Below are 27,760 nucleotides of genomic sequence, written 5' to 3' on the forward strand. Positions count from 1 at the left end.
ATGGCTCCATAGCAGCCCCTCTTAATGATATCACTAGTAAGAAGATGCCTAAAAAGGTATTGTGGACAGCTAGCTGTCAGAAAGCTTTTGAGGAGCTTAAACAGGCCATGTGCTCTGCACCTGTCCTAAAAAGCCCATGTTACTCCAAGAAATTCATTGTTCAAACTGATGCATCTGAATTAGGGGTAGGGGCAGTCTTATCACAACTGAATTCTGAGGGCCAGGATCAACCAGTTGCTTTTATCAGCAGAAGGTTGACCCCTAGAGAAAAGCGTTGGTCTGCCATTGAGAGGGAGGCCTTTGCTGTGGTCTGGGCACTGAAAAAGTTGAGGCCATACCTGTTTGGTACTCACTTTATTATTCAGACAGACCACAAACCTCTACTTTGGCTAAAACAAATGAAAGATGAAAACCCTAAATTGTTGAGGTGGTCCATATCTCTACAGGGAATGGACTATACAGTGGAGCATAGACCTGGGAGTACCCACTCCAATGCAGATGGACTCTCCAGATATTTCCACTTAGACAATGAAGACTCATCAGGTCATGGCTAGTCTTATTGTCCTTCGTTTGGGCGGGGGGGGGGGGGAGTTGTATAGGAAAGTACCATCTTGCCTGGCATGTTAGTGCCCCAGTGCTCATAAGTATGTGCCCTGTATGTGTTCCCTGTGTGATGCCTAACTGTCTCACTGAACCTCAGTTGTTATGCTCTCTCTGCTTTCCAAATTTGTCACTAACAGGCTAGTGACTAAATTTACCAATTCACATTGGCATACTGGTACACCCATATAATGCCCTAGTATATGGTACTGAGGTACCCAGGGTATTGGGGTTCCAAGAGATCCCTATGGGCTGCAGCATTTCTTTTGCCACCCATAGGGAGCTCTGACAATTCTTATACAGGCCTGCCAGTGCAGCCGGAGTGAAAAAACGTCCACGTTATTTCACAGCCATTTACCACTGCACTTAAGTAACTTATAAGTCACCTATATGTCTAACCTTCACCTAGTGAAGGTTGGGTGCAAAGTTACTTAGTGTGTGGGCACCCTGGCACTAGCCAAGGTGCCCCCACATCGTTCAGGGCAAATTCCCCAGACTTTGTGAGTGTGGGGACACCATTACACGCGTGCACTGTTCATAGGTCACTACCTATGTACAGCGTCACAATGTTAACTCCAAACATGGCCATGTAACATGTCGAAGATCATGGAATTGTCATGCATTGGGGGGACAATTCCATGATCCCTCGGGTCTCTAGCACAGAACCCCCGTACTGCCAAACTGTCTTTCCGGGGTCTCCACTGCAGCTGCTGCTGCTGCCAACCCCTCAGACAGGTTTCTGCCCTCCTGGGGACCAGGAAGCCCTGGCCCAGGAAGGATGAACAAAGGACTTCCTCTGAGAGAGGGTGTAACACCCTCTCCCTTTGGAAATAGGTGTGAGGGCTGGGGAGGAGTAGCCTCCCCCAGCCTTTGGAAATGCGTTGATGGGCACAGATGGTGCCCATCTCTGCATAAGCCAGTCTACACCGGTTCAGGGATCCCCCAGCCATGCTCTGGCGCAAAACTGGACAAAGGAAAGGGGAGTGACCACTCCCCTGACCTGCACCTCCCAGGGGAGGTGCCCAGAGCTCCTCCAGTGTGTCCCAGACCTCTGCCATCTTGGAAACAGAGGTGTTTGTGGCACACTGGACTGCTCTGAGTGGCCAGTGCACGCAGGTGACATCAGAGGCTCCTTCTGATAGGCTCTTACCTCTCTTGGTAGCCAATCCTCCTTTCTAGGTAGCCAAACCTCCTTTTCTGGCTATTTAGGGTCTCTGCTTTGGGGATCTCACCAGATAACGAATGCAAGAGCTCATCAGAGTTCCTCTGCATCTCCCTCTTTACCTTCTGCCAAAGGATCGACCGCTGACTGCTCAGGACGCCTGCAAAACCGCAACAAAGTAGCAAGACGACTACTAGCAACCTTGTATCGCTTCATCCTGCCGGCTTTCTCGACTGTTTCCAGGTGGTGCATGCTCTGGGGGTAGCCTGCCTCCTCTCTGCACCAGGAGCTCTGAAGAATTATCCTGTGGGTCGACGGAATCTTCCCCCTGCAAACGCAGGCACCAAAAGGCTGCATCACTAGTCATCTGGGTCCCCTCTCAGCACGCCGAGCGTGGTCCCTGGAACTCAGAAACTCTGTCCAAGTGACTCCCACAGTCCAGTGACTCTTCAGTCCAAGTTTGGTGGAGGTAAGTCCTTGCCTCCCCACGCTAGACTGCATCGCTGGGTACCGCGTGATTTGCAGCTGCTCCGGCTCCTGTGCACTCTTCCAGTATTTCCTTTGTGCACAGCCAAGCCTGGGTCCCCGACACTCTAACCTGCAGTGCACAACCTTCTGAGTTGTCCTCCGGCATCGTGGGACTCCCTTTTGTGACTTCGGGTGGACTCCGGTTCACTTTTCTTCTAAGTGCCTGTTCAGGTACTTCTGCGGGTGCTGCCTGCTTCTGTGAGGGCTCCCTACGTTGCTGGGCATCCCCCCTCTGTCTCCACTTCCAAGTGGCGACATCCTGGTCCCTCCTGGGCCACAGCAGCACCCAAAAACCTCTACCGCGACCCTTGCAGCTAGCAAGGCTTGTTTGCGGTCTTTCTGCGTGGGAACACCTCTGCAAAGCTTCATCGCGACGTGGGACACCAATCCTCCAAAGGAGAAGTTCCTAGTCCTCTTCTTTCTTGCAGAACTCCAAGCTTCTTCCAACTGGTGGCAGCTTCCTTTCACTCTCAGCTGGCATTTCCTGGGCTCCTGCCCACTCTCGACACTGTCGCGACTATTGGACTTGGTCCCCTTGTCTTACAGGTACTCAGGACCGGAAATCCACTGTTGTTGCATTGCTGGTGTTTGTTCTTCCTGCAGAATCCCCCTATCACGACTTCTGTATTCTCTGGGGGTAATAGGTGCACTTTACACCTACCTTTCAGGGTCTTGGGGTGGGCTATTTTTCTAACCCTCGCTGTTTTCTTACAGTCCCAGCGAACCTCTACAAGCTCACATAGGTTTGGGGTCCATTCGTGGTTCGCATTCCACTTTTGGAGTATATGGTTTGTGTTGCCCCTATACCAATGCGCTCCTATTGCAATCTATTGTAACTTTACACTGCTTGCATTACTTTTCTTGCTATTACCTGCATAATTTTGGTTTGTGTACATATATCTTGTGTATATATCTTATCCTCATACTGAGGGTACTCACTGAGATACTTTTGGCATATTGTCAAAAAAATAAAGTACCTTTATTTTTAGTACTTCTGTGTATTGTGTTTTCTTGTGATATTATGCATATGACACCAGTGGTATAGTAGGAGCTTTACATGTCTCCTAGTTCAGCCTAAGCTGCTTTGCCATAGCTACCTTCTATCAGCCTAAGCTGCTAGAAACACCTATTCTACCCTAATAAGGGATAACTGGACCTGGCACAAGGTGCAAGTACCTCTGGTACAAACTACAAGCCAGGCCAGCCTCCTACACATATTACATGTGTGGACTGACCACAAAGGTAGTTTTTGTGCCCATGCGGGTTTGAACATGCAATGGCGCAATATGTTCCTTATGACAATTTGGGATATTTGACAGACCTGGTGATCTATTTTCTGGATAATTATGCGGTCATTTGAGTCCAGAAAACGTTGTAAAGAGGTGCTGACCTGCCCTTGTTGCAGAACTCGGATATATTTGATGGGATGCATTTCCAACTTTGCTGTCTTGCGTGGCCTATTTGGAATTAAGTACTTGTCACTTAAGTTGAGAAGGAAATAATTTAATAGATGTAGAAAATGTATTTTTAGGGTCGAGCATGCAAAGCGCTCTGTCTATGGTGTAATCTCTATATGGGCTTTTTTCACCATGCCCATCACTTTGGTTGGTCTGTGGGTTTACCTTTTAAAATTCACTTGATTTCATTAGTGAAAGGCATGCACACATCATGCCTTTTCCATTGTTTAGTCCTCCTCCAGCGCACCAGCCAAGTACTGAAAACATACGAGGATCGATGTTTTCCGTATGGTGTCTGGACTACTTTTTATTTTTATTTTGCAGGCAGCGCGATCAACGCTGGGCAGAAATCGAGAGCTTTGCATGACATCGACCCAGTTACATGGATAACTGCACTTTTGTCTACATGTTTCACTGCGAGGGGAACTTTTGCTTCCTTTTTTTGTGTCTGCTTTGCGCTTATGGCGGCTGTCGGCTCGCTTATTTGAAACTGTTTTACTATTCTGCTTATGAGGCAAGAAAGGTCTGGTTAGGAGTTTAAAACGCTAATAGCTAACTCGAGCAAACACGAGACCCATTGCATTGCGAATGCTAGTTACTGTTGTTATCCCCGTAATGATGAGCATGTTCTCTAGGCTTTTTTCTTTGAGCACCAGAGGGCGCTCCAGGCACATAGCATGCATGTTCCAGGGCGCACCGGTGTTTACCGCGTTATTAGTGTTGAAAATCAGAAAGGTGTTCTGGTTTTGCTGGAGGGTGTGAATAATTTCTTCCTCCTCTGAGATATTTTTCATTTGGAATGGTGAGTAAGTGAATTTCTTTCCTTCATGATTATGACTATTTTTAGCGATCTGCTGGGGATGCAATATGGCATTTGACATTAGATATATGTTGAGCATGGCAGAAATAATCGGTCGTAGTTTGACAGGGAGCTTATGGGCTGAGAGAATGGTTAGCCTGCTTGGAATCTTCAGATTAAAGAGATACTTGCCTCTGCATATTATAAACAGAGACTAACAAAGAGTCAACAAAAGTGATGGGCCTGGCTCTTCAAGGTGGAAATAGCTGACAGAAAGCCCATCCATTTCGCTAGAGGAGACTTACAAGAGTGGGCACAGCTCTTGAAGCTATTTTCAGTTGACAGGAAGCCTTCCTATTTGCTAGAGGAAACACTTTGGCTGTGTTTCAACCCAACATAGCTTGTTTTGCAATATAAATGGCGATTCGTAAGAAGGAAATGCAACATAGGTAGGGTTTTGTTTTTAAAAACCCCCAGGAGTCATCATTAAGGAGTTAAATTTGAACATCATGTATTCGTGTCCCCTCTCGGGTATCATCACTGAACATGCCCAGTTGTTTCTCCTAAATATAAAATACTGCAGATTATGATTAAAAAAAACGTGATCCCTTTTAGTTGAAATCAACTTCGTAGTACCAATAGGGGTAAGTTTGAGAAAATATAATGTTTCACGGTTTTGGTCTAATCTTTGTAGCACTGGGTTTAATTGTACTTTTTGGTTTGTACAGTGATTGAGAGCTGTTTGTGCCACAGGGCCTTGGGTTGCTCTCCAGGCAGTCTGGAAGATTCTTCTTAGGTGAGTATTGTTGAATCTATTGATTCACAGTTGAGGCCTACCCAGAAGACTGGGGTAGACCTCCAATGTTTTTGAACAAGAAGATTTAAGTTCCTCCCATTAACCCTTACACCACCGTATAATGTCCAGGCGGGGGCCTACTTAGAATAGTTTGATAGACCTTTGGATTTGTCCAAACGTGATTTGGTGATTTATGTTTTTTCTTTTTGTGGTCTCCTACAAATATTCTTGGTCCCGATGATGACCTGTTGCTAATTTGTTTGGTTCTGGGGTCGAATCTTTGACAGTATTCCACGTGGACTGTTTGCAATTACTTTGTTGAAGATCTGCGGCACACAAGATACGTGTCCCATGTGGAATTAAGAACAATTTTTGACAGCCACATGGTTATGTATGTATTAGTAAATATCACTGTTGCACTTTAAGTTCACTTATTCACATTCACTGTGCCATCACCTGATAGGAGCACCTTTACATTTTAGTTTTGATTGTTTTTAATCTTGCCTTTTTGATATGATACGTGATTGATAAATGACAAATCATTGACAAAGGAATTAATTGTGCATATGGAAAAAAGAAATAGTATCAAAATAAAGTCAGTTCATACTACCATAACCGAGGGAGAAGTTTTAATGTTGTCGTGTAAGTCAAAGCTTACACTTCCCCCTCTAATGGACCCATGGGCAGCATACATTAAAAAATACTTACAGAGTTAGGGTTTGGCCATTTCTGGAATAACCATGTCTGATGTGGTCAGACTAGTTAAAGAGGCATATTGGACACACGAGGAAGAGAGTTGGATCTAGTCATCAAAGTCTACATCTTTTAATAAAACAATTAACTGGGATCTGAATAGTACCTCAAATGTATTCAGCAGGAAGCATGTCACATTTTATATGTTAAATTTAGATGAGGTACCTTTTAACCTATAGCTTAGTTCTCAAAGTTCAACAGAGATTCTGTTAATGAGTTTTGTAACTGTGAACGGGCAGACGAGACACAATAATGCACTTTATGCACAGACAAGTGTTATTCACCATAAGTAGCTACCTCCTTTATTCAACTTATTTTGTATGACCCCACGCACTAAAAATTGACCCTCTGCTACACAACAGATAATTCTGCAATACTTATGCCTGTAGCAAGTGGCATATTCTACTCCGAGATGGCCGTGTTGTCTACTGTAACTATTGATGCTGTTTTATTTATAAGCATCGTGTATTATTAATCTTTGCTTCATGATGTTTCAGGAAGTGACTTCGTGGGTTTTCAGACTCATAGCTTGGAGCTAAATTACTTACGAAAATTTTGAAAGAAAATAAAGGAAATAAATGCATGGGTCAACTCAAAATTAGTAAACAGAATAAATAAAAACAGACTTTTAATAATTGGAGGTTTTTTGAAAATGAAACAAAAAACGTATCTGTCCACCAAACAGACCGTTTCATACTTTCACTCACTAAATTGAGAATTGGTATACTGCAGTTGCAGTGCCCAATATATTTATGCCAGCCCATTTATACCAAAATAAGGTTATGGTGAGAACAGCATTCAAAGACGATAGAGAGGTTTATAATTTGTAAGAGATGAAGCCCTTGATATAATATGTATGCCGGGAGATGTTGGTTGGCTGATTACTTTTGTCCCTCAATTTCAGTGCTGGTCCCAAAAAGCCAAGATATACAATTAGGCAAAAAATAACTTTTAGGATGGAATAGCGGAGGTTCTTTTTATTCACAATGGCCAAATTAAGAATTTAAATCTCTTCTCTTTTTTGGTTTTAATTATTACTGTGTACAATCCCCACTTTCAGAACTCTCATTATAGCCTTACAGCCCGCTGTAGTGGGCCATCCTGGCCATTAAAGGCCTGCTCCATCGTTAAAGGCCCGGGCCCAAGGTGAGGGCCTTTAACAAGGAAGCACAAACTTAATGCTGGTATGGCTCTGCTAAGGAGGGCTGTAAGGCTATTAGAACTTTCTGCCACTAGAGGGCAGAATGTTCTAATAAATAAAACAAAAGTCTCATGGAGCCTGAGGGGACTGAAATCCCCTCGGTTCAGTGAGGCCTTTGTTCACACCATCAATTGTGAACAAAATCATTGGAATGTTGGAACTCCGGGTTTCTACTGGCCATTGGAAGCCTGGGCACTCCATGGTTTTCAATGGAGCTCCCAACATTGCAATGTACTAATAATTATCAAATCACCTTGGGTTTGAGGGACAAATTAATCCTCGGGGTTATCTTGGTGTTCATGAAAATAGTGAATGCAGAGGGGTGAGGTGGGGATGATGGGGATTCTCTGAACCTCACTGCTGTGTTGGCTAACAAGAAGACTATCCAAAGAGTTAAATAGGTCCTCGAGTAGGAACACAGTGACAACCGAGAACACTTTGAGCACTGTCAGTAATGCAAGGAGATCTCTGGGTGGGACCACCAAAGGAAACCCCGGCATCTTTCTCAGCAGTCCCTTTAGTACTATAATCATGGCATGTTGCTTAAAGAGAATACTGAGCAGGTGTTAAATATCCCATTGCCATCCTGATGTTGATCTTCTTCTTTGTAAGCCAGACAACAAACTGAGCTCTCTACTCACTCTACAGCTATTGTAATAAGCCACCTTCATTGAGGATATCCTAGCCTCAAAGGGGTATTTAGGACATCTGGTGGCAGAGACATCCTAATCAAACTGAAGCTTTGATACGGAGTGAGCATGCTGGGTGTAGGAACTTTTGGGACAGCAGGTCCTCCTTATGAGGAAGAGGCCAAACAGTAAGTCTGGGTAAAAAGTGTTCTGGCCCAGTCTTGATAAAGGGAACCTGTTCCTTGGCTGCAAAATGGGGTTGTGCCGTTGCTGTAAAACTGGCAACTGTGGTTGACAAGATGGCTAGAACTTCTATCTAAACCTGAAGGCAGTGGGGGATGGTACTTGTGGTTCCAATGGGATTTACCCTCTAACTACTTGATCAGAATACTCAAAGGGAGATGGGACCTGCAGCAATCTCCAATTTGTTAGAAAAGGGTAGATTCTAAAACAAATGGACTCTTTTCTTTATTCACTTGTTTATTTATTAAAAAACATTCCGTTCAAGAGGTAATGGATAAGACAGTTTCCAGTCAATACTTATTTCACTTATGCAGGTTTGCATTTGCACTGGAGCTTTTTCATGGCAATGGCAATATAGTTGTAACAATGAAATGTTCACAGTACTGATACAAATTTATTATCTTGAAAAACCTCCAAGACAAATGCAACACAAAAAACAAATGCCGGCTGGCTCATTTCATATCCGTTACATCATGAGCAGCATTTTTCTTTCATGAATCAAACAATTCCACAGCCAAGTCCATCCCTCGTCACTTCCACTTGCTTTGAATTCATCCTTTGATAATCCTTTGAAGATTACAACAGATTATTTCAATTTCTGACATGTGCCAGAGGGATTGGTGGATAAATACAGTGATGATTGAATAACCACTCTAAACAGAACATATTGCCTGGTGATATTTACTGCTAAAATCATTAGCAAATGGATCTATGTCTGGATGGCTCTATTTCTCGACAATCAATTGTGTTACTTCTCGAAGCAGCTCCTATTCGTGGTTCATTGGTTTCTGCCTTCTCACCTGAAACGTTCTCACATTCAGAGTGGCTTCCAGGGAAGCCACTGATTAATTTCTTTGTCAGGGGCCCATTGGTGTAAGCCTTAATCCCTTGCACTCCTTTCCTAATTGATGTGTGAAATTGCCTTAGTGTTCATATAACAGATGTAAATTACGTATGTTCGTAAAGCACTTTCTAATGTGATAGATGGCTATTGTACAAACATACCATTGAACTGGATTAGCCAGAATATCTGTTTACCTGATTCTTGTTGGCGTTTTCATTGAACACACACTGCCTCATTATATAGGAGACCACAGCATTTCCTCCCAAAGCTGCAACATGAGCACGTACCATGGCAAATACCTCACAGATGAATGCGTGCAGGAAGCCACTGACTCCGCCCTCCTGAAATATTGAAATGAACACAAAAGAGGGTTTATTGACAAGGTTCATCTTACTTTTATTCACTCACAAGCACATGCACCTAACCTTGAATACATTAATGCTCGATCAAGAATATTACAGAATTACCATTAGCAACAATGTTGCATATCACCAACATATTTTTTGCACAGGTGGAACTGGAATGGTAGATGACCTTTTAAAACAATACTTTACATTACAGAGCAATTAGATCAACGAGATAAATCAAAGTCTAAAACACTACTGTCATCTGGCTTGTTTCAGTGCAGAGGGCTAAACAAGTGGGTACCTGTTCTAAGGTGCAGTAATAGAACGTAAGAACTGTTTCGGGAACCTAAGGGAGCTCAAATGAGTGTGACTGAGTCCGATTACATCTCGCTTCTTGGGGCTAACCTATTGGTGACCTTAAAATAGAGCACCAAAAACGTGAGCACCTAGAGACTAATAATACAACATTAAGCACAATAATGCTCAAACACCGATTGTCCTGTCCAATCAATACTCTTACTTATAAAGAAAAGGTATTTTATTAATACTACACAGATAATAGGGAATGCAGCACCGTTAGATCACAATATGCTACTCAATTTTGAGGGAGCAACACTAAATGGGAAACCTAGACAGGTGCAGATTCATCTGTGGTGCGATCAGCCTTCCAGCGACTCAGAGGTCAATCTCTCCTGTACTGTACTGATGCTGAAAACATGGTCTCTGGCAATGTACAGTCCACAATTGCTGATTACATGGGAGCTGTGTTAATGTCAGCTTGTGCAGTGACTTCAGTCATAAGCAGCCACAGCAATCAGAAGCCACAATGCAACCCCATCTCCTGCTTCAGTGGTTTGGGGGTAGTGTAGAAGGTTGTGGCAGGGGAGTGGCCGCAGATCTCAGCTTCCAGGCCTGCCAAAACCACCCGCCGAGTGATAGAGCATGGACCAGCCATAGCTTCTTGCAATAGGTTACAGTTGTCTGTTGCTGGATTAAAGGTTGTCCTAGAGCTCATGCTCTAAGAGCACCAGCACACTGGACAGTGGGGTCAGATGCCACATGCACACTTGCAAGATGCAGGCACAGCTCAGTCCTGAAATACAACTGCAGAATTCAGTTGAGCCTTGCTTTGGCACACCAAGTTTTGGGGACAAAAAAGTGTAGGTGATGGGAGGGACGCACACCGAAAGTCCCTTGCAGTTCATTCCAGCAATCCTGCCAATCACTCCTAGGCCAAGGGACGACTGGAGATGCAGACATATTGACAGGGGTGTAGGGCTTACCATGGACTCCAGGAGCTCCACTGCTCCCCATCAAGACAACAGAGGAGCAGAGCTCGTAAACCCTGTCATTGCTGGAAAGCTTGATTAGTCTACTTCCTTCTGGGCAGCTTGTTCACTAGTGCTACCGATGAGCTCTTCCTATGGGCACACTACTCTAGTAGGTACACATCCAGTACTCCTCTCTAAGCCACCAGGGTAAATCCTTATCCAAGGCAAGATATCCGTTTCTCCAAAATGGAGCAGCGACTTTTCAAGCGATGTAGACTGACCTGCGTGGGGAGTTGGTTTCTGGGACTCGAGCCAAGGTCCATAGGGATTTCCCCACTACCCAGTGGGGAAGGCCTGTGATGCTCAATGAGAGGTGCTAGAACGATGACTTTAAATTTCTGTCCTTCCTTTCTATTTAACATTTCTTAAGGCAATTGTGCATTCTTCATCTGCACTCTGGAATTGGATCAGGCCAGATCAGCCATTTTTTTATCCATCTCTGGTCAAAATAGACACGCTCTGTCTCCATGAGGCGGCAGGTGGCAGTGGTGCTGGAAGGTACTGCTTCCAGACACCCAAAACACACACACACACACACACACACACACAGAGGCAAGGACCAGTCATGGCACCTTACACCTAATGATCTTTTGGGAGAGACATCTTGAGGAGAACAATAGGTTAAATCCTGACACAAGACCAGACTGGTATTTCTAAAGAGATCGCTTCTTCTTCATGACGTCTGCCCCTCCTACAGTGACGCAGGTTATTTTTTGAAGGGGAAATAAAGAACCTTTGAACTTTTCGGGGGCAGAGCAGGTTAACTCATCATAGGTCTCTACCGCGAGTTAAAGGCCGGAGGCCCTGAGAGCGCTACCACTCCCACACCCACGAGCCACTGTGTTGACCCTTCAGAGGCTGACACAAGGAGCGAGGAAGAGGCGGGACACACCACGATGAGTAGGCGTGTTCCATGTGACGACACTGGCTGAGCGGCAGCTGAGTGGTCGTTCGCTGACAGTGCCTCCTTGCGCTCTGCCTTGGCTTGGGAAGGGGAGCGGAGTGATAGAAGCGCGTGCCGCCCGCCTGCATACTACAGCCGCCTCCCAGCGCTCGCTGGTCTTCGAGCCGCTGCCCTCCTGTGCGCGTGCTGCTTCTGAATGATGGGTGGCCGGTTTGATTTCGATGGCACGTACTGTGGCGGCTGGGAGGATGGCAAGGGGCAAGGGCACGGTATCTGCACGGGGCCCTGCGGCCAGGGCGAGTACGCGGGCTCATGGGCGCACGGCTTCGAGATGGCCGGCACCTACACCTGGCCCAGCGGCAACACTTACCAAGGCTACTGGGCACAGGGCAAACCCCATGGACAGGGCGTTGAGAGCAAGGGGCGCTGGCTGTACAGTGGGGAGTGGGCGCACGGCTTCAAGGGGCGTTACGGGGTCAGCCAGAGTATCGTTACCCCTGCACGCTACGAGGGCATTGGAGCAACGGCCTACAGGACGGCTATGGAGTGGAGACTTATGGGGACGGAGACACGCCCGACTAACTCAACGCCCTCAATCCCTGCCGCATCACAGCATGCTTCCAGTCCTCACCAAGGAACACCCACGGACCCTTCTCATGCCGCAGCTGCAGATTCATCTGAGACAGAACAACGAGACCTACAAAGACCGTAACAAACCACCTCCACTGCATACTCCTCAACACCCGCTCCGCACGCAAGCACGCCATCGAGCTCTGGGACCTGCTCGACTCCACCACCCCAGACGTAGCCTTCCTGACCGAAACCTGGTGGAACGACTCCTCGGCACCCGACATCGCAATAGCCATCCCGAACGGCTACAAGATCATCCGAAGGGACCGCACCAACGGAATCGGAGGAGGAATAGCCATTGCCCACAAATCCACCCTCAAGGTCTACACCCACACTGACGACACCCTCAAGACCGCCGAACACCTACACTTGCGCATCCACACCGACCCCAACACCACTTTCAGTGGAACGCTCATCTACAGACCTCCAGGACCGCGAGCACATTTCAGTATCCATCGTTGACCTCACCAGCACCCACGCACTCACCTCAACGGATTACATCCTCCTCGGGGACCTAAATTTCCACCTGGAGAACACCACCACCACCAACTCCACTACTCTGATCGACAACCTCACAAACCACGGCCTCAGACAACTTGTAAACACACCAACCCACATCGCCGGGCACACGCTTGATCCCATCTTCTCCTCAAGCGCCCATATCACCTTCAACCACACCACCGTACTCCACTGGACCGACCACCACTGCATCCACTTCACCTACAAGAAACATACCGAGCACCATTGCACCCAACAACCACCCCGCCGATACTGGAGCAAAGTTATGGAAGACCAGCTTACCAACACCCTCGCCCAGAACCCACCCTCCGACCCCACCGACCCAGACACCGCCGCCCACAACCTCACTCTGTGGATCAACGACTGGGCCAACATCCTCGCACCACTCAAGAAACCCACCAACAACCAAGCCAGAAGAAAAGCCGCCTGGTTCACCAACGAGCTCCTAAACTCCAAGCGCGACTGTCGAAAACTAAAAAAGGAATCGCTCCTCAAACGCACACCTGACAGCCTCACAGCCCACAAGGACGCGACCCGCAGACACCATCAACTCATCAAACAAGCCAAACGATCCCACTTCAAAGACTGCCTGGACAACAACGCACATGACAGCAAAGAGCTCTTCAGCATCGTAAAAGAACTCTCCAACCCCAGCGCCAACGTCAACGACATCCCTCAATCCCAAGAACTCTGCAACACACTGTCCACCTTCTTCCACTGAAAGATCACCAACATCCACAACAGCTTCAATGCCACTCCCACGCCAGACCCCACCCCCGAAAGCTCCACCTGTGCAAACCGCCTGACCTCCTGGACCAATGTCAACGACACAGAGACACGCAAGATCATGAACTCCATCCACTCAGGATCTCCGTTAGACCCCTGCCCCCACCACATATACAACAAGGCCGACTCCACCATCGCCCCCCAACTACGGAAGGTCATCAACATCTCCTTCGAAACAGCGACCTTTCCGGAAAGTTGGAAGCACGCCGAAATCCGCGCCCTCCTCAAGAAGCCCAAAGCAGACCCCAACGACCTCAAGAACTTCCGACCGATCTCCCTACTCCCCTTCCCAGCAAAGGTGATTGAAAAAATAGTCAACACGCAACTAACCAGCCACCTCGAACACAACAACATCCTGGCTCCCTCCCAATCCGGCTTCAGGCGAAACCACAGCACTGAGACCGCCCTTCTCGCCGCCACAGACGACATCAGGCGTCAAATGGACAACGGCGAAACATCAGCCCTCATCCTCCTGGACCTATCTGCCGCCTTCGACACAGTCCGCCACCGCACCCTGAAAACACGCCTCCACGAAACCGGAATCCAAAGAAAAGCCCTCAACTGGATCATCTAATTCCTCTCCGGCAGAACCCAGAGAGTCCGCCTCCCCCCCTTCTGCTCCGAAGCCACAAACATCATCTGCGGCGTCCCCCAAGGCTCATCCCTCAGCCCCACGCTGTTCAACATCTACATGGCCCCCCTCGCACAAGTAGCCCAACAACACAACCTCAACATTCTCACCTACGCCAACAACACCCAGCTCATCCTCTCGCTCACCAAAGACCCGCTCACAGCCAAAACTAACCTCCATGAGGGAATGGAATCCATCGCCGAATGGATGAAAAGCAGCCATCTGAAACTCAATTCGGACAAGACTGAGGTCCTCATCCTAGGACCCACCCCCTCAGCCTGGGACGACTCCTGGTGGCCTACCGCACTAGGAACCCCACCGACACCAACCAACCAACCACGCACGCAATCTGGGCTTCGTCCTCGACTCCTCCATCACCATGTCTAAACAGGTCAACGCAGTCTCCTCCTCCTGCTACAACACACTCTGCATGCTCCGTAGGATCTTCAAGTGGATCCCGACAGAAACAAGAAGAATGGTGACACAGGCCCTCGTCAGCAGCAGGCTAGACTACGGCAAAGCACTCTACACAGGCATCCCAGCAAAAGACCTACTACGCCTCCAATGCATCCAAAACGCCTCCGCCCGACTGATCCTCGACGTACCCCGCCGCAGCCACATCTCGCACCACCTGAGAAACCTTCACTGGCTCCCCGTGGACAAGAGGAACACTTTCAAGCTTCTTACCCACGCTCACAAAGCACTCCACAACACCCGGTCAACCTACCTGAACAACAGACTCAGCTTCTACACCCCCACCCGTCAGCTCTGCTCCGCAAATCTTGCCCTCGCCGTCGTCCCCCGCATCCAACGAAAAACCTCCGGTGGCAGATCCTTCTCATACCTTGCCACCAAAACCTGGAGCACGCTCCCTACCAACCTGCGACAGACCCAAGACCTACTCACCTTCAGAAGATTCCTCAAGATCTGGCTCTTCGATCAGTAACATCAGCACGCCCCACCCCCGCTCACGGGTACGTAGAGCGCTTTATAAATTCAATGACTGATTGATTGATTCTGGCTCCCCACACCAAATCTTCAGTTTGATTAGAATGTCTCTGCCACCAGATGTCCTAAATATCCTTCTGGCAGCTAGGAGATCCTCAATTAAGGCAGCATGTTACAATAGTTGTGGAGTAAGGAAAGAGCTCAGTTTGTTGTCTGGCTTACAAACAGGAAGATCAACATCAGGATGGCAATGGGAGATTTTACACCTGCTCCGTATGTTCTTTAAGAAACATGCCATGATTATAGTACTAAAGGGACTACCGAAGAAGATGCCTCCGGTTCCTTTGGTGGTTCTTTCCAGAGATGATCTTCCATTACTGACAGTGCTCAAAGTGTTCTCATTTGTCACTGTGTTCCATCTCGAGGACCTATTTAACTCTTTAGATTGTTTGCTTATCAGCAAACACAACAGTGAGGTTTAGAGAATTCCCCTCATCCCCACCTCACACCTCTGCATTCACTATTTTCACGAACACTAACATAACCCTGGTGGTTAATTTATCCCTCAAACCCAAGGTCATATAATGATTATTGGAATGTTGAAGCTCCATTAAAAACAATGGAGTGCTCAGGCTTCCAATGGCCGGTCAAAGCCCGGAGCTCCAACATTCCAATGTTTTTTATCACAGTTGATGCTGTGAACAGAGGCTTTGCAGAGTCTGAGGGGATTTTAATCCTCTCAGGCTCCATGAGGGCTTTGTTTGATATATTAGAACATTATGCCCTCTAGCTGTAAAAATTCATCCAACCATGTGCTATGGACTGACCTAAAGCCTACTATAAACACATGTTACAATTTGACAAACTGTCTGCAAGAAACTCCTACAGATATCTGTAACAAGACTGCAAAAAAGAATAACTATATAACAAAATATTAACACTAACAGTCCAGACATCCTATCCAACAACCATATAACACGTAAGGGCATTATATGCAGCAATGGCATTGCTGTGGAAATGCATGTTGCACAGTGTGATATTACGAAAGTTAAATTGTCAGGTGTAGAAAATGCTATGTATAAGACATGGGTACTCAAAAAGATTTTTCCTAGGGGCCTCGAGGGCCGCACTAATGCCAGTAGAGTGAGGGTTGGGTGGTGTGAGGTGGGCATAGGGGAACATCGAAGCATGCACAACAAATTGAGTCTTCACTTGGCTTTTGTCTGCAAACCCATGGTCTAATCTCATGTGCTAAGAATTAAACACAGAGCACCAACAGTTGATGTAAAATGTGACAGAGAATAAGATAATAATCTAGAGACTGAATTGCACACTTTAAAACCAGAAAACCTGGGATCAATCCTGGATTCCTCCCTTGAACATATTGTGTGATTTTAAGCAATTCTTGTATTTCACTTTGTCTCCTTTTTCTTCACTACAATATATGAGAGAACACCTTCAAATACATGAGTTCAGGATGTGTGCTGTACAAAAACGTTTCCTGCATTTAATACTACGATATTGTTTCAATTATAATAACAATTAGGCCACACAAAGGGTGCACTCGACAAATTACTTGCCCCTTGGTTCACTAATGGCATTGTCAAGAGAGGCGGCATCAATGTTTATACGTTCATCTTTAAATTACCACTTCTAATATAGGGCTCTCAATGCAGTGATTTAATCTGATGTACTAGGTGGAACACTTCTGCATTTATTGAAATACACTTTGAAATTTGAAGAGAGTTTCTCATATTTTTGCAAGATTAGTGCAAGGTGTCTTTAAAAGTTAAAGCATTCCTTAAGATAAGTTGTGCAGGACGCACTCCTTTACCCACTTTAGTTAAGGTGAAAATAAATGCTTGCTTGTTTAACAGCTTTCAACATTTGTGCTCTGCCAAGTAGCCAGCTGCCTGTTCATCAGGGAACCACATATAAATGTCAGGCGGTCCGCATGAGGCCTCCGGGCCATACTACATTTTAGGCAGCACTCAGTGACTGATGAGTTTTCGGGAGGAGAGCTTCATGAAGAACTTTATATTATCTGCATAGTAAGTAATAGATGGGAGAACCTACAGTAGTAGAACATAAGTATAAATCCATATGAGTACTTATGACAGCGCCTTCAGATACTGCACAGTGCAAGGGCAAGAGGGAGACCTGATGAACTGCTGACAGCCATCGGAAAGCAAGGATTAAAAAACACTTTTGGATCTTGCCCCTGCTGCCCATCTTGTTCAAAGAGTACATGCAAGAAAACCTCACAGTGGAGAACCTCAACTGTGGAAGGTACAACTGCTGGCACTGATGCAGCCTGTGGTTTTATCTCATGACTAAACCAAAGTAGTGAGTAAATTATTCTACCTCTCAACGTTTACAGAATTTATTTACAGATTGTAGAAAGCTGGCTCTGTATATACTATAAACAACTGAGATATAGTGTGCACAGAGTTTAGGGGTTCCCCAGAGGCTTAACAGAGGCAAAAGTAGATAATACTAATGCTCTCTTTTGTGGTAGTGTGGTTGAGCAGTTAGGATTATCAGAGGGTAGTGCAAAGCATTTGTTGTACACACACAGACAATAGAAGAAGCACACACTCAATGACTTAACTCCAGACCAATGGTTTTTATGTAGCAAAAATATATTTTCTTAATTTATTTTTAGAACCACAAGATTCAAGTTGCAGGTAAGTACTTCAATCGTTTTGTATATCACACATGTATCAATAGCACTTTGAAATTGATAAGTTATACAGTTTTTGAAATATTAGCAATTATCTGTTGTAAAAGTTGACAGTGCAATTTTCAGAAACAGTTCCTGGGGGGAAGAAAATTTAGATCGATTTGCAGGTAAGTACAAGACTTAAAGTTCCAGTCTCCATGGGTTAAGAAGTCCACAGGTTGGTGTTCAAGTTAACCCCAAACACCCACCACCAGCAACACAGGGCTGGCCGGGTGCAGAGGTCAAAGTGTAGGCAAAATTAACATGGGCTCCTATGAAGACTGGGGGCACTCGGTTTCAGATCTGCAGGCAGGTAAGTACCCGCATCTTCAGAGGGCAAACCTGGGGGGTTTAGAGGAGCATGGGGGGGCATAAGTAGGCACCAAACATACACACCCAGGGGCCGCTGGGACGACCGGGTGCAGGGTGCAAACAAAATGTCGGGTCTCCAATGATTCTCTATGAGGGGGCCCTTGGGGTCACTCAGAGGCTGCAGGTGAGGTTCAGGAGGTCGTCTCGGGCAAATCACAGGCTGGACAGGGAGGAGGGCAGCCTGCTAAACGTTGCTGTGCCGGAGGTCGGTTTCCCTAAGGCCTGGGGGCTGCGGGTGCAGTGTGTCTTTAGGTGTTGGATATCTGCTTTCGGAGCTATTGTGGTCAGGGGGGTCCTCTTGATTCCCGCTTCAGGTGTCGTCGTGGAGGGGTCAACCCAGGGTGGGCATTTGCTCAGAATCGCGTGGGGATCCATTCTAGCTGGTTGGGCCACCTGGACATAGGTCATGGGTGTTGGGTGCAGAGTGGTCAGGACTCACGCATTCAGAATGAAGCTGGAGTCCTTGGTTGTTCCTTCTTTGGACAGGGGCACTGTCCACGGGAGTTCTTGGGCCTTTTGGGTGCAGGGCAGTCCTCTGGAGGTTGGCAGAGGTTGCTGGTGCCGATGGATGCGTTGCTGTGCTTGTGCAGGTTCTTTGAAGCAGGAAACAGGCCGGTAGGGCTGAGGCCAAGTTAGCTGTCATCTTCCTTCTTCTCTGTTGGGGGTTTTAGCTTAGCAGTCCTTCCTCTTGTCGGGTCGCCAGAAATCTGGTGAGCTGGGTTCAGGAAGCACCTTAAATGTTAGATATAGGGGTCAAAGGGCAGTAGCCAATGGCTACCGTCCTTGAGGGTGGCTCACCCTCCTTGTGCCCACTCCCTTTGGGGAGGGGGGCACAAACCTAATCCTATGAGAACCTGTCCTTCAAACCAAGATGGACAATTGTGCAGGGAGGGGTCACCTCAGCTCTGGACACCTTAGGGGTGGGTCCTGGCTGGGGTGGCCACTCCTCCATGTTTTCCCTAATTTTCCAGCTGGACTTGCAGGCAAAAGTGGGGCTTTGTCCAGGGGGCGGGCAATTCCACTAGCTGGAGTACCCTGGGGCACTGTAACCTGAGGCTTGAGCCATTGAGGCTCACCGCCAGGTTACAGTTCCTGCAGGGGGAGGCGTGAAGCACCTCCACTCAGGACAGGCTTTGTTTCTGACCACTGAGAGCACAAAGGCTCTCACCCTATGTGCTCAGAAACTTGTCTGAAAGTAGCAGGCTGACACAGACTGGTCAGACCTGCACTAGCAGTTTGGCCAACATACAGGGGGCATCTCTAAGATGCCCTCTGGGTGTATTTTTCAATAAATCCCACACTGGCATCAGTGGGGGCTTATTGTGCTGAGAAATTTGATATCAAACTTTCCAGTATTTAGTGAAGCCATTATGGAGCTGTGGAGTGCGTAATGACAAACTCTCTGACCATATACTCAATATGGTTACACTGTACTTAGAATGTATAAGAATGGACTTAGACACTGTAGGGGCATATTGCTCATGCAGCTATGCCCTCACCTGTGGTATAGTGCACCCTGCCTTAGGGCTGCAAGGCCTGCTAAAGGGTGTCTTACCTATACCACAGGCAGTGCTTTGTGTGCATGGCACCCTGAGATGGGTGCCATGTTGACTTTGCCTTTTTCTCCCCACCAGCACACACAAGCTGCAAAGGCAGTGTAAAGGCGCTTGATAGGGGGTCCCCTAGGGTGGCATACTACATGCTGAAGCCCTTGAAGACCTTCCATGGCCACAGGGCACTTGGTACCATGGGTACCTTTTACAAGGGACTTAACTGTGCCAGGGCTGTGTCAATTGTGGGAACAAAGGTACAGTTTTAGGGAAAGAACACTGGGGCTGGGGCCGGGTTAGCAGGGTCCCAGCACATGTTCAATCAAAGTTGGCATCAACACTAGGCAAAAAGTGGGGGGGTAACCATGCCAACAGTGGCACTTTCCTACACAACCCTCCTCCCAAACGAAAGAGGATGAGACTAACCTTGCCCAAGAGAGGCTTCATTGTCTAAGTGGAAAAACCTGGAAAGTCCATCTGCATTGGCATGGGCAGTCCCATGTCTCTGATCCACTGTAAAGTCCATTCCCTGTAGGGAGATGGGCCTCCTTAAATGTTTAGGGTTCTCACCTTTCATTTGCATTAGCCACCTGAGAGGTGTAGGAAAGTACCCTATTTTTGGCATGGTTACTCCCACTTCTTTTTGCCTGCTGTCAGTGTGTTTTGACTGGGTTCACTGGGGGCTAACCCGGACCCCAGTGACTGTGCGCTCTCCCTCTAAATATGGTTGTTACTGACTTTGTACACTCCACAATTGGCATAATGGTGCCCCCATATAAGTCCCTAGTATATGGTACCTATGTACCCGGGGTATTGGGGCACCGGGGGATCCCCATGGGCTACAGCATATATTATGCAACCCATGGGGGCCCAGGTAAAACCTGCATGAAAAAGTGATTGCACCCTTTCACTTCAGGTCACCGCACCAGGTCACTGTAAGTCACCCCTATGGCAGACCCTCCTAGCCCTGAGGGCAGGGTGCAGGTAACTGTGTGCGAGGACACACGTGCATGAGCAGAGGTGCCCCTACAAAGTCCAGCTCCATTTTCCTGGACTTCGTAAATGCGGAGATGCCATTTTACGGTTGTACTAGACACAGGTGTACTGGACCTGTGTCCAGCTACATAATGGTAACTCCAAATCAGAGCAAACATGTCGGAATCATACCCCAATACTGTTGCTAGTATTGGTTGTATGATTCCATGCACTCTGGGGGCTCCTTTGAGGACCCCCAGCTTTGCTCCTAACCAGTTTGCAAGATTCTCCCGGGCAGCCCGCGCTGCTGCCATCCTACAGACTGGTTTCTGCTCTCCTGCTGCTTGACCAGCTCAAGACCTGGAAGACAGAAAAAAGGGCTTTCTTTGCAAGAGAGAGGCAACACCATCTCCCTTTGGAAATAGGTGTTACATGGGTGGGAGGGGGTAGCCTCCCCAAGCCACTGGTATTCTTCGAAGGGCACATTTGGTGCCCTCCTTGCATAACCAGTTTGCACCAGTCAAAAGACCCCCAGCTCCTGCTCTGGCACAAAACTGGAAAATGGAAAGGGAAGTAACAACTCTCTGTCCAACAACACCCCAGGGGTGGTGCCCAGAGCTCTTCAAATAGCCACTTGATTCTGCCATCTTGAATCCAAGGTGGTCAGAGGCCTCTGGGAGCATGAGTGGCTAGACCAGGCATGTGATGTCACAGCCCCTTCCTGATAGGTGGTCACCCTGCTAGGTGATCAATACCCGTTTTAGGGCTATTTAGCATCTTCCCTCTTGGGTTGGTCTCAGATCAGAAGTGCAATATTCCAGCAGGACTCCTCTGCAACGTTTACTTCGACTTCTGCAAGGGAGAGGTCGAGGAGGGTGAGTACGGCAGTGCCTCGGTGGTCCAGTATGATGCGTATGTAACCAGTGGCTGCTAAAAGTGCGGTTTGGGTGCTGTGGTTGCTTCTGAAACCACACTGGGAAAGTTCCAGGATACGGTATGTCATAAGGAACTCAGTGAGTTGCTGGTTGATGGTCTTCTCCGTTACCTTGGCCGGGAAAGGGAGCAAAGTACATGGTTTGGTCTCCCCCAGGGTCTCTATTATTTTCTGTTATTTCAATGTTTTCTATTGCTTTCTATGCCCATTTCCCATTACTGTGTATGTAATAGTGTGTTTACTCACCTGCTAGTAGAGAAGTGCTGTGAGAGTATAGTGATATAGCATAAGCTTTGCATGTCTCATAGATATGTCTAGGCTGCTCATTCACAGCTGCCTCTAGAGAGCCCTCGCTTCCTAGACACTGTCTACACCTCACTAATAGGGGATACCTGGGCCAGGTATAATGTGTTAACACCATAGGTGCTCACCAAACACCAGGCCAGCTCCCTACAAGAGGTCTGTGGTCAGTTTCAACAATGAAGTAAGTACCAAACACATATGGTTTCAACTTGTTGCCAGTATTGGTTGCATGATTACATGCACTTCAGGGGCTCCTTTGGGAACCCCCAGGATTGCTCCTACCAGTCTTCTGGGGATTTCCAAGCAGCCTGCGCTGCTACCGCCCAACAGGCAGGTTTCTGCCATTCTTCTGCTTGACCAGCTCAGGCAGGGGAGGCAGAACAAAGGATTTCAGGTGGGAGAGGGAGGCAACACCATCTTCCCTTGCAAAAAGGTGTTCTATGGCTTGGGATGGGTAGACTTTGAAGGGCACATTTGGTGTTCTCCTTGCATAATCCGGTTTGCACCAGTCCAGGGACCCCCAGTACTTGCTGTGGCACGAAACTGGACAAAGGAAAGGGGAGTGACCACTCTCTTGTCCATCACCTCCCCAAGGGTGGTGCCCAGAGCTCCTCCAGGTGGCCACTTGATTTCGCCATCTTGAATCCACGATAGGCAGAGGCCCCTGGGAGAATCTGAGTGGCCACGTCAGGTAGGTGACATCATAGCCCCCTTTTCATAGATGGTCACCCCGCTAGGTGACCAATCCCCCTTTTAGGGGTATTTAGGATGTCCCTCTTGGGTGGGTCTTCAGATTCGACATCCAAGATTACACCAGGACTCCTCTATATTGTTTACTTCATCTTTTGGCCACTGGAACCGCAACTGGACTCATAAGGAACTGACAATCTGTAACTTCAGCAATGATTCCGATTTGCAACATTGTTTCTCCGGCTCCTTCCAGCAACTGCAACATATCCCCCGCTGTGCAACCTCTGGTGTTGACAACCCTCCACCAAGAAGTAAGAAGCAATCTCCCTTAGAGTGAAGGAGTCACTTCCCTGTATCCCCGGGCACCAACTACAACGACGACCAGCTGCGCTGAGCTGCTCTTCTCCAGAACTGCATTGATCCTGCATCACAGGTGGTGGTCTGGAGTGGTCCCCTTGGTCCTCTTTGCCAGCTCTCCATCTTGGGAAATGGTAAGCCCTTGCTTCTCCTTGAAGGAGAGTACCCCTGTGCACCGTGACTCTAGCAGCTCCAAAGGCTTGTCCGCTCTTGCTCCAAGGGATCTTCAGGCTTTGTTTAGCCCCGGCCCTCAGCACTTCTTCCTGACAAGGACAGTCTCCTCTCTGCTGCTCCAGTGACGTGAGACTACTCTTCAGGTGTGCTGAGTGGGCATCACTGCGATTTGCTGTGCCTGTTGACAGTGGATTGCCTGTGGGGGCTGCCTCCTCTTCTGGTGACTCTCCCTACTGCTGAGGGTCACCCCGAACACCCCTCCTTGGGTCGACTTACCTGGGCCTTGCTGATCCTCTACAGTCTTGCAATTCGCCTTCTTCTTCTTTTGCATTTGCCGAGGCTTGTTGGTGGTCTTCCTGCACCACTGACATACTGCAACCCGATGTGTGACACTAACTGCACCACTTCAGGGACTCTTCTTCCGCTCCTGGGTTGCATAGGTGGTCTTCTTCGTCCCCGTCAACCTGGTCCTGCATCCACAGAAGGGTGGATAGTGGCTCCTGCCACGACTGGACACTCCATCATGAACTGAACTTGGTCCCTTTCCTTTGCAGGTTCTCTTCTGCCAGAATCCACCTTTGGGTTCTTCCAGCCTGGTCTGAGTCTTGCACAATCCTTTTCCAAAGTCCTCCTGTTGGGTTTGGGGAAAACCAGGTACTTACCTCTGCTCTGCTGGTCGCTGGATGCCACTCAGGTACTCAACTCTTGGGGTTCCTAGTTCCTCCAGCTCTCCTCTAACGATTCCACATCCTTGAGTGGGGGACTGTATTTAGCATTCCACTTATTTAGTATATGGTTTGGCCCTCCCCTATGGCCTACACTATTTTCAAATACTTTTGCCAATGCTTGTTGTTTTTATGCTCCTTCCTAATTGCTACTGTGTATATAATTAGTGTGTTTACTTACCTCCAGTTGGGGGACTGCCTATTGGTATTCTAGTATTTGTGTTACCATAATAAAGTATCTTAATTGTTGTAAAGCTGTGTGGTTCTTTCATGTGTGATAGTGTTGTGTGATAATAGTGGTATTGCATAAGCTTTTCATGTCTCCTAGAGAAGTCTCGGCTGCTCATCCACAGCTACCTCTAGGGAGCCCTGGCTTCCTAGACACTGCCTACACTTCACTAATATGGCATACCTGGACCTGGTATAAAGTATTAACACCATATGTGCTCACCATACACCAGGCCAGTTTCCTACACTGGTGGTACAGCAGTGGGATAAGAAACTTGCAATTGCCTTACCACTTTGTCAGTAGTCACTTTCCACAGATTACTAGTTGTTAGGTATACACTGCATTTAGTGACCAGGATATCTAGTCTCCTAGTTTGGGTAACTTAGGGGTCTAGCATAGCCTTTCTCCAAACTTTTTCAGGGAACCTAGTTGTTAGTCAGGTGCACCCACACCACTCTAGCAAGATGGCTTCAGTGGATCACACAGCTCAAGTCTCAGACTCTCACTATGAGAGCTGCACTCTTCCAAAGGTTGAGGGAGATGTGTGCTTCCAGTACGCTGAAGACAGGGAGAAATCCCAACAAGAATCTACTTCGTAGGTTACTACTCCAGGTTGACCAGGACAACTCAAGCAGCCAGGGGGGAGGTGGAAGTAGAGGCTAACCCTCCAGTCCTAGACAGGGTAGATTTAGGCTACACTGGGGAATGTCATGGGGACCCTGGGGAACACCACAGCCCTGTTAGGAGCACTGTAGGTAGTGAAAAGTAGGATCACTACAGCAGGCCCACGTTTACTCCTAGAGGGTTGGTACAAAGGGTCCTCAGGAGGAGGGATAGGTCCTCCTTTGTCAACAACCATGTCTCTTCAGTATTTGAGGGGACCCACTGCTCAAATACAAGGGAAGATTCCTTAGATAGAGAAGTAAGGAAACTGAGATTGGAGGAGGCCAGGCCGAGGCTGCAGCAGTTAGCCCTATATAGGGAGGCAATAGAAGTGGAGAGGGAGAGACAGGATTTGGGTTTAGCTCCCCATGGTGGCAGCAGTCTTAGCCCTAGAGATACCAGGGTCAGGGAGGACTCCTGTGATTCTAGAAACCCGAGCAAGGTGGTCCCACCTTACAAGGTGGGAGATGGTAGTCACAAAGGGTTCACTGCCTTGGAGAGGGCTTGTAAAGTACAAAGGGTCCCTCTTGTGTCTCTCCTTCTCGGACAAAGGCAGAGACAAACTCCTCACAGTCAGAGAAGAAGATGGAGATGATTTTACAGCACTCAAAAATGCACTCAGATGGATTTGGGCTAACCACTGAACAATATAGGAACACACTCAGGGAGACCAAAAAGGAGTCCTCCCAGGATTAGACGGATTTTGTGGACCTCTCAGTTAAAACTCTGGAAGGCTGGCTGCATGGGAACAAAGTAAGTGACTACCAGGACTTGTATAATCTGATTCTGAGAGAGCACATTTTGAATAACTGCATTTCTGATCAGCTGCATCAATACCTGGTGGACTCTGATCTGACCTCTCCCCAAGAATTGGGAAAGAAGGCAGACAAATGGGTCCGCACCGGGTGGGTAAAAAAACCTCACACAGGGGGTGACCACAAAAAGAAGGAAGCAGGTAAGCATCAGAATAAGGGTGGGGACAAACCAAAAGAAAAAGAGTCTTCATCAGGCCCACAAAACTCTTCTGGGGGTGGGCCTTAGTCCTCTTCCTCTTCTTATAAAGAAACCTTTGTTGTGTAGCCATTTTAGTTATAGCTTCATACACATTATTTTAGCGAACTAGGCCTGCCGCTGTGCACGTTAACCTAGATATATTTTATTCAGCTTCTTTTATTATTTTAACAATAGCCACATTTGTGGTCTTGTTTTATTTTCTATATCTAGCTGTTCTTTGCCTAGGCCAGCACTGCTTTCTTAAACAAGACATTTATTTTACTCTGTGCTTTTCTCAAGGCTGCAGTAAGATAGGTTGCCGGCAAATGTGGTAATGCTTTGCCTCTAGTGTTCATAGAAACATACACACTCTTATGTAGGGATCCTTTCTTGGAACATCAGCTGTTTTATTATACAAACACTACTTTGACCCTTGAACGTTAGAGGGAGATTCCAGCCAGATGACCATGACTGTATGCTGATTGCTGAGTGCTTCGCTGCAGCTGCTTAAGTAAATTACAGGCCTCTTGCTCAGGTATGAGGGATGATGTCTTCCCAGGGGAACCTGAAGGGCAGAACTAGAGCTTAACATGCTGTGCTCTAACAGCCTAGGTAAGAGATATTTTAATGATTGTATTGACAATATGATAGCGTTATTTTTATGTTTCACTCTCCTTGTCACAATTTTAATCCTGTCATGCTTCATCGTCCTAGATATTAAGCTATTAAGCAGTACATGCTTTATTATCTAAGATGCTGTTACTTCAATAAAACCTTATTGAAATATATTCTGCCTCGGATTGTCCTTGTATATGTGTGACTAATGTAACAAGGAGAAACGGATGAGATCTGCCTGACCACGATTTCCCTGAGGAGTCAACTGTGTCATGCGCTCGGTTGCCCAATTATCCCTGCTCTTGGGTGGAGATGAGGCACTGCTAGTTAGCCGGAACAAAATCCGGATTAGGCTGACATGTGTCAGACTCCGTCCCCCTACAGCGCAAGTGATTCTGCCACCCAAATCCAGTAGCCTCCTTAGGATAATGAGAGCCTACGCGACATAGCACCGCGAACGTTTGGTCAAGCTCTAATTTTCAGCTCCTCCTAAGTATCTCTGTCTCACTACATACAAAGACACCTCAGTTCTATATACGGAGACGTTTGTGGTATTGAGGATTTTCCTCCTCAGCTAAGTAGGGAGTACCTAACTAATGCTGTCGGTTGTTCAAGCTTGAACTCTAAAAGGATAGTCCCCATTTGGTGTGCATATCTCGGAATAAAATTACCATTCATCATGGCAAACCTGCAACAGGTAGCAAATGCAGTCAATATGCGAGCACCCCTTACTGCACATTTATTGCCACATAGCATAACAGCCCAGGGGGCTCCAGTTACATTTGCTGTTGAGGCTCATCCATCCTATAGAACAGACATTTTTTATTCTTGGGTAACATTTCCAGCAGCTGATGAGAACACAAATACATTTCATCACTATACACCCGCAAACGTACCTGCATAATACAGAGCATATGCCTATTTAGAAATACCTCTACCTTATCAAGAACATAATAATTGGCTTGATGGCACCCTACACCATACAATTCTACATGTTAGGTTAGGTCCTCTAAGTAATGATGGTCCTACCTGGCCTTTATTGCCCACATATACAACTCACCCTGCTGCAGCGAACCTAACGGCAACTGACATCAGTCGCTTATATGCTGAGCTTACGGCCATATACAGACGATTAGTACAGTTTGCAATGCAAGCATTAAATACAAACCCAGCATGTGCTGCGCTGCCGTAACCACATGCAGTAACACCAGGCATTAATACAGCGACTGTACATTCAATCATGGATAAAGTACCCGCCTAACGAGAAGAAATTCCATTTTGGTCAGCTTAAAAAATAATGAAAAATTAAAGCAGTATTCCCCCATACGGGACCTCAGGATAAGCATGGAA

General features: G+C 47.2%; 1 protein-coding gene and 1 pseudogene across 19 annotated transcripts in view; one reads left to right on the plus strand and one right to left on the minus strand.

Moving 5' to 3' along the window:
• C2CD5 (C2 calcium dependent domain containing 5) overlaps positions 1-27,760 on the minus strand; it is a 669,580-nt gene that overhangs the window by 64,369 nt on the left and 577,451 nt on the right. For all 19 annotated transcript variants that reach the window (XM_069228566.1, XM_069228562.1, XM_069228551.1 and 16 more), the window contains one exon: positions 9,207-9,353. In XM_069228566.1, the coding sequence (XP_069084667.1) occupies positions 9,207-9,353 (147 nt within the window). The remainder of the gene's footprint in view (positions 1-9,206; positions 9,354-27,760) is intronic.
• Positions 11,791-12,176, plus strand: LOC138288384 (junctophilin-1 pseudogene; annotated as a pseudogene).

This window comes from Pleurodeles waltl, chromosome 4_1 (assembly GCF_031143425.1).
Source record: "Pleurodeles waltl isolate 20211129_DDA chromosome 4_1, aPleWal1.hap1.20221129, whole genome shotgun sequence".
NCBI classification, from domain to species: Eukaryota; Metazoa; Chordata; class Amphibia; order Caudata; family Salamandridae; genus Pleurodeles; species Pleurodeles waltl.